This window comes from Chenopodium album, chromosome 27, assembly GCF_948465745.1.
Source record: "Chenopodium album chromosome 27, dcCheAlbu1.1, whole genome shotgun sequence".
Classification (NCBI taxonomy): domain Eukaryota; kingdom Viridiplantae; phylum Streptophyta; class Magnoliopsida; order Caryophyllales; family Amaranthaceae; genus Chenopodium; species Chenopodium album.
In genome coordinates this window covers 18785663-18793338 of record NC_137860.1, presented here as the reverse complement: position 1 = coordinate 18793338, position 7676 = coordinate 18785663, and the positions used below count along the sequence as shown (strand labels likewise).

The following is a 7676-nucleotide window of genomic DNA, read 5'->3' as shown; positions in this document are numbered from 1 at the left end:
CATTGGCCATGCGCAAGGCCCAACCAAGGCAATTTTGGCCTAGGGCTAGGCCTCGCTCGCAAGAAAAAGACTAAATAAAAATGCATCTTTCTCTTTAGTGTGGTGAACTAACATATTTTCACACATCTGTTTTATAGTATCCAATCTCCAGAATTGCATCAGAACAAATTGCAATGAATTTTGTTCACGAGAAAGATCAATCTCACTAGTCTTCCCAGAATGCATCTGGACAACAAAAGAGTCAGTAGAAGATTGATATATAAACATATACTTCATTCTTAAGCAAAATATAATTAAACACTTACGGAATACAAATTCTAAGAGAGTTGTGCTGGTTGTTTTCAGGTGATATCTGAATATACATTTATATTTAAACCAGCATTAAACATATCCAGGTACACACACAGACAAGATTTTTCTACTTCCAGTGCGGTATATAGCGTGAATCAAAACTAGAAAACCAGAAGTTTTAGTCAACAAGACACCTTGTATCATTGAAATTTTACAACTATGCAAGATATGTCATCTTTGCTTTTCCTTGAAATAGCCGCTTCTGTCAAATGCTTCGCTGCTGATTGAGCATCCTTTATGTGTTTGATTGAATCCACTGCTTCTTGGTTTGACATAACCTGCGTTAAAGAAAAAAAAAATGTCATCACAAGATTAATATTAGAAACTAGTGATTTCCATACCAAATTAAAAGTAATATTTCATCACCTAGAAAACTAGACACAGAGGGCAGAAAAATTTTACTATGTTAAGTCTGTTCAGACTTAATAGAAACAGTGACATCTCAATTCTATTAGTACAGCAAGTTCAGATTGTCATTTCGGTAGCACTACACCTCTTATAAAGCAGTTTCTCCATATCTTTCCAAATTTATTGGATGTCCCTAAATGGTCCTAGTACCAACTCTGAATCACAGTTAAGCCCAAGGTAACTTGCCATTCTGGACATCATAAGTTCATAACTATGTTTTCACTTTGACTACAGAACATTCGTACAGTGTCACGTGGACTGTTCATATCACTTGAACTGCCCATGTTGAATCCTCAATAATATATCATAGGGAATTGGTATGGAAATCTAAAATATGGAATGTATTAAATCAAAGACAAGATCGACACTTAGACACGTACCCTTATCGAACGTTAATTAACTCTTGAAGATTACATCATCAGATAGAGCTACATCGTGTTATAGTGTCAGTGAGGTGATTTGTCATTCATATTTATGGTGTAATGAAAATGTTGAAATGTTTTGTTTAATTACTATAAAGAGTGGTGATTTGCACAAAATTGAAGCTGCAAGTTGTATTAAATGACAACACAGTTCATTAATAAACAAGTAGGCTTCAGTGAGGAATGGCCAAAATGTTTCCAATGGAGGAGAGACTTCCAAAGTAAAACACATTCTTGTATCTCCATTAGCAATAGAATTTTTTTTTTTTTTTTTTCTCTTAAAAAAAAAAAGTGACTAAAATGTGTTGTATATTATGCAATTTTGAAGACGTATCAATTATTAATCATATCAACACACAAAACCACTCTAATAGCATACTGGAACCAGCAACAACTGATGTGGAAACAAGGCATTATATAACAAATGGTGCAAGGTGATCTACACTCCATTCCATAGAGTATATTAAACTTTTAAATGACCTTTTCAATAATAAAACTTATAATATGATTCCACACAACCCTAATGTGATTCTATATAAAGGAGGGGAGTCAAATGCATGACAATGTAGAGATTGTACACCCATTACCAATACCCCTGAACTGGAAGGCGTAGACAATAAGCTACTTGCACAACAAATAAGAAGCTAAAGCCTCTTTTCCGCTAAAGATTTTTATCAGATGATTCTTTAAGTGTATACTATCAGTTTTTGTTGCCCACAAATTGGTAACTTATGATTGATGTTAGGTTCAAAGGATTTATGACCAACCCTCACCCCCGAACCCTGATCACAAGTTAAAAAGGTAGCACATAGCTATGATGAAACACTCACCTTCCATAACCCGTCACTTGCCATGATCAGAAACTCTGTTGTATCATCAATCTTTGCCTCTTCTACATGGGGTTCTGAACTAAGATGTATCTTCAAGCTTTTATCTCCAAATGCCCTTGCCACTGCTAGTTGTCCATCAACACGTGGGACATCACCTACAAACATTAGGGAGCAGTTAAAAATGCGAGTTATTATCTCTTCAAAGTGTTATAATATGCAAATTCAGAAGCAGTTGAATAATCAGATAAGGTCCATAGTTAGCAGTTACACTTACATATGCAAAGTAGATAATTTCTCTTCAAAAATTACGCTGATAGATTACATTGATTCAGTTTATACTGTGAAGTATATGTTAGATGTATAATTCTTTTGTAGATGTTGTAAGACATTACTGAAATGGTTTTAAGATTACATTTTACAAATATGTAGTACAGGTGGACTACTAAGACAAGATAGCTGAAGGCATATGTCAAAATCTATATCAATTGCTGACTTAGACTTAGACTTAAGACTGGTGATATAAAATACAAACATATTATTATTTATATAGCTGCGGAATACTATACAATATCCTAATTAAACAAGACTTGGACTAAGTCCGATAGACAAGTATACGTGCATCTACATATAAATTACCTGGAATATTTGATACAAAACCACCGCGATTCTCTATTTCTGTCTTTTCCGTACCAGGGTCATGATCCACCGACAGTTGTTTGGCCTCTCCATTTCTGCTAATCACAGCACGAGAATCACCCACGTTTGCAACAAATAGTGTTTGACCATTGAGAAGAATAGCTGTAACAGCAGTTGAACCACCTTTTCCCAATATAAGTACTTTATCAAGAATCTCTCCATCAGTTTTATCATATGCTTTCCTTATTGCACTCTCCGGTTCACTCCAAAAGCCTGGCTGCACATCACCGGAAAATTTAGACAAGCAAAAGTCATATAAGCTGGCCATGAAACGAAAGTACACCCAATAGAATAAATTAAAACTGCTAAATTTGCTTTACCTCTTTCAGTATATTTTCAAAGAGATGAGTCTGCAAATAATTTGCAACATCATGACCCATGTGCCCATCAAATATTGCAAACAAACCCACCTCCTTATCATCTATCTGTTTAAACTGAGAAACTACATAGTCTTCCATGGGATGACTTGCCTTTCCTTTCACAAGATGAAAACCATGAGTAATATGCTTCGAAACTTTTCCTTTTCCCTTGCCAGTGTCTGGTGGCGCTGAACTAAAGCCAGCTTTGACCTGAAATGCAGTAGGAAACAAAAACGAAGTTAGAACACAATTGTGCTAAGAAGAGACAACTAGTGGCAACAAAACTTTGTGAACATTGCAGATGATAGATGATTTAAAGAATATTACTACTAAATTAATGATATAGAAGCCCCTTTTTTTTTTTTTTTTTTTTAATGTTTAAAGGAAATGTGCATCATAAAGTATGGATAATACTCTGATAACAAACATTTGCCATTTTAAAACTAAATGCATGGACAGGGGTTTGGGTTTCAATAAAAGGACTACCCTCATCTGTTAACATAGCACAAGAAGATATAAAAACATAATTCATTACAGTAAAGACAAGCCAGTGTCATTGGTTGCAACCTTTCGTCTTGTATGAATATAACAATAAGATTTCTATGAACCATATGTCAAGTGTAGTAAGCTTTTAGAAAATATGGATCTTAAAATTCCCTGAACAAGCTTAAGCTTAAGCTTAATGCATTGTTACAGTCTTTTTTCCCTTTTGATCATATTATTAAACTAAATACGTTTATGGATATTCTTGCTTAAAACATATAGAATCATTCATGACTGATGATCTAACACTAGAGAGTTCCCAACTTTCCATATTAAAAATAAGACCCACAAAATGATTCCTAAGGATAGAAAAAAACCAAACACAAATTTTTAGAATTGAAATAGCACAATAACATTCATGGGACTCAATGCTTCAAGTTTAATATTCAGACCATCACTCAGAAGTCCACAATCCAAAGTTGAGTTATCTCAGACTTAAAATTGACATATTACTCTTGATGTCAATATCAAAACTCTGGCTATAAGATGAACAAACAGCCAGAAATACGACAAAATAAGAATAGTCTAAGTATGTTTTCTAGTAAAAGAAAATGAACACAATATAGCAAACATCCTCTTGTTATCTCATAGCAGCTTATAGCCATCTACCAAATTTCATTCTACTTTGTATGCACCACATCGGATTAGACACATTATCATAGTAAAATCCAGTTAAGTAATTGTGAAAAAATATACACTCCAAACACGCAAATTGTCAAAGCTCCAAGGAAACAACTAAGGGCCTGTTCATATTTACTGAACTGAGCTGAACTGATTGGAGTTGAACTGAACTGAACTGAATTGAGCTGAAATGAATATTTTATGTGAGAGGGAAATTAAGAGCTGAACTGAACTGAACTAAACTGATTGGAACTGAACTGAACTGATTGGAGCTAAACTGAACTGAACTGAAATTAAGTAAATATGAACAGATCCTAAAGATCTAGTTGAACAAGAAGGGCATATCAAGAGCCCATATGCCTATATTGTACATCACTGGAAACAATGCCAATGCAGAACTTAAGTCTTGTACTTCACAATTAGAGCATGTTTGGTAAGAGTATTTAGGGGGGCGTTTGGTTTACAGAGTGGTATGGGGTTGGAATCAGGAATGGGGTTAAGGTGGTATCGGGTTGGAACTTGATACTTAATACCATGTGTTTGGTTTAATTCTGGAATGGAATATCTCACTATTCTCTCCTTTTATTTGATACCTAAGGGAATGAAATGAGCCAAACCCACCTCCCCCCAAGGTTTCTAAACCCCATACCTCATGGGTTTGAGGTATGGGTTTGAAATTCATATTTTTGACAACCAAACATATGGTATGAGTTTTAGTCATTCTAAACCCATACCTCATACCTATATTTTGTGAACCAAACGCCTCCTTATTGGGTTGGAAACGGATTCAACTAAACCATTACCGTTACTTAGTGTTTGGTTAGAAGGTTTAGGTAACAATTGTTTCCACCTAACTTTTACCTCTCTTAAAATAACAATTACTCTTACCCTAAAAAAAAAAAGAGAAGTAATGTTTAAGTAATTCCTTTCAATGATTAAGCCAAACATATGAAAATGTAATAGTTAATTGATTCCTTTCTCCTCTCTTATTTATTTTCTACTCCCTCCGTCCCAAAAAGAACGACCCATTTGGGTTGATTACGCGGGTATTAAAGAAGTTAAGTAAAAAGAATTAAAAGTATATTAGAAAGATAAATTTACATGGGATTTGTAATAAAAATAGAGAGAGAAATTAATAAAATAACATGGAAAATCAAATTTTAATATGGGGAAGCTAATTTTGCACAAATATTGTAGCAAACTGGTGGGTGTTTTTATACAAATGGGTCATTCTTTTTGGGACAAAGTTTTGGCCAAATGGGTCGTTCTTTTTGGGACGGAGGGAGTATCATTTCCAATATATACCAAACGCCCCATTAGATCGTACAACTGAATGAAGAGACTGATTGGAGAAAGATATATTATCAAAGAGCTATCACATTTTTTTTTTTTTTGACTGGAGCTATCACATATTCACATATATGCAAATGGAGGTTAAAGGTCAAAATGTCAAATTTCTCATGCCCTTAAAAGGTAACAACATCAACAATATTCTATAGTAGTTTCATACTCACGCATCCTAGTTTATTTTAGCCCCATGAAAATAATTACAAGTCTGGTATTGAAAACAGGGAATATAATTACGCCGGCCAAATTAATTAAATAAAAAATTCTAGCCCAATCACAATGTGACACTTCAAAACATTGGTCAATTAAAGTGGCTACTGATTGGTTTTAATTTTTCCATTGCATTAATAGTAAATAAATAAATACTCAACCAAACAAACCTCGATTGTAAAACAACAAAAACCAGATTCAGATTTCAACCATAAATAACTATAAAGAGGTTCAATGTTAATATTGATTGATAGATTTCTTTTATTGAAATTTTTCGAGTTTCAAATCTTTCAATCCCCAATCACAAAAATTATCGTCTTTGTTTTTGTATTATGTAACTTTAAGTTCTTTTACTAACACGGATTCAAGTTTATAATATATCACATTAAAGCTATTGAATATCATTTTCCATTATTAGTAACCAAATTTGAAGTTGATCTATCAAAAAAAAAAAAAACCCACTTTAGTAAAAGTTTCTATAAAGGGTATATATTATTACAAGAACGAAAGTTTTACTATAAACTGAAATAAAATTAAAAGACAATGGGCCAATACTCTAATTTATAAACATTTTCATACCCAAATAATCAAAAGACCACTATTGACTAATATCATCATCACACAAAAAAAAAGAATTAAAAATAAAATAAAATAAAATAAAATAAATAAAGGGAAGATTTGGAGGGTGATGCACACCTTCATCTTGTGAAGAATTTCTCTAGCAGCCATGAATATTGGGTAGTAGCAAATATTGAGGATTGATAACAAATTAAAAGAAGGGTGAGTAAAATGTACGAGTAATAGTAGTGAGTACTTAAAAAAAAATAGTAGTAGCAGGTAGGATGTACGCTAATTTAGAGAAAGAGGGAGGATGGCAAAGAATGGAAAGAGACAGTTGGTGTTTAAAGATTGGTATAGACTGGGATTTATTGTGAAATGAAAGACGAATTTTATGACATTTTCAACAATGAAATTGTGATAGGCCCCGCTGTTTTCCACTACGCGTTTTAAGGGTCTACTTTGACTCCATCTCAGCAGTCTTCTTTTGTCAACCCCATCTACATCAAGCGCCACCTGGACAGCCGGATTGCGATTATCTAATAAGCTGATCCAACGATAACTTGACCCAAACCCAACTGAAAAATAGTAAGTTTAAGTTGAGCTTTGGGATCCAATTTATGAGGATTTCTAAACCTCTACCTACTTGATACCACTTTGGTCTCTACCAAGTGGGGACCAAGTGTACTTTAACCGACACTTTTGTCTTTAGTGGTTTGGTTCTGATTTTAACGTGGATGGTATACCAACAATAACAAGTTAAGCTTAGATGATATTCTTCTTTGATACCGACGAACTCTTAGATGGTATTACTATTGATACTATCTAACACTTTTTCAATACCAACGAACCTATTTATATACTATTATCAACTGATGTTTACTTGTTTCTTGATTAATGACTTTTAACGGTACTAGTTATCACAACTCTACTACTTATACATCAACCTAAGTTATTTTAACAGTTTAATAGCCCACCATGCTTCGCAATAATTATTATTTAACTAGAGAGTTTTGACCAATACCTGAACTTAGTCGACAATGGAACCTCCGGCGTTCTGAGCTTCCGGCTTTACCAAGGTAGCTAACCCCAACCCTGTCTTCTTTAGATCAGGCTCAGCACAGATCTATTTCATTTCCTACCTTAGACCGTAGTCTCTAATTAAACAATCCTTACTGTGTTTATGATGGAACTTTTTAAACAGAAAGATAACTCATTTGATATATAAGGTTCAAGGGGATAACGTTCCCTTCTTGAACTAAACTTTTATTTAATTTGAAAAGATTACAACACTCATATATTGCAACACACACACACAAACTGAAAGCTTA

At 33.8% G+C, this 7676-nt stretch overlaps 1 protein-coding gene across 1 annotated transcript; it reads right to left on the bottom strand.

Annotated features, from left to right (window-relative positions):
- Window positions 1–244: 244 nt before the first annotated feature.
- Window positions 245–6724, bottom strand: LOC145619348 (putative protein phosphatase 2C 58). The gene is made up of 5 exons (XM_081674023.1): window positions 6484–6724; window positions 3028–3276; window positions 2648–2924; window positions 2012–2166; window positions 245–629 (listed from the first exon to the last, which is right to left on the bottom strand). Exons 1-5 carry the CDS (start codon window positions 6514–6516, stop codon window positions 492–494), a joined length of 852 nt encoding a protein of 283 aa, XP_081530149.1. The 5' UTR covers window positions 6517–6724; the 3' UTR covers window positions 245–491.
- Between the last annotated feature and the right edge of the window lie 952 nt (window positions 6725–7676).

Bases quoted from the DNA above. Each gene is read 5' to 3' on its own strand.
- LOC145619348 (XM_081674023.1), bottom strand. From the start codon at position 6,516: ATGGCTGCTAGAGAAATTCTTCACAAGATGAAG. The intron at 3,277-6,483 runs GTGTGCATCACC...ACTGCATTTCAG, and splicing joins AAATTCTTCACAAGATGAAG to GTCAAAGCTGGCTTTAGTTC. The intron at 2,925-3,027 runs GTAAAGCAAATT...GGTGATGTGCAG, and splicing joins TTGAAAATATACTGAAAGAG to CCAGGCTTTTGGAGTGAACC.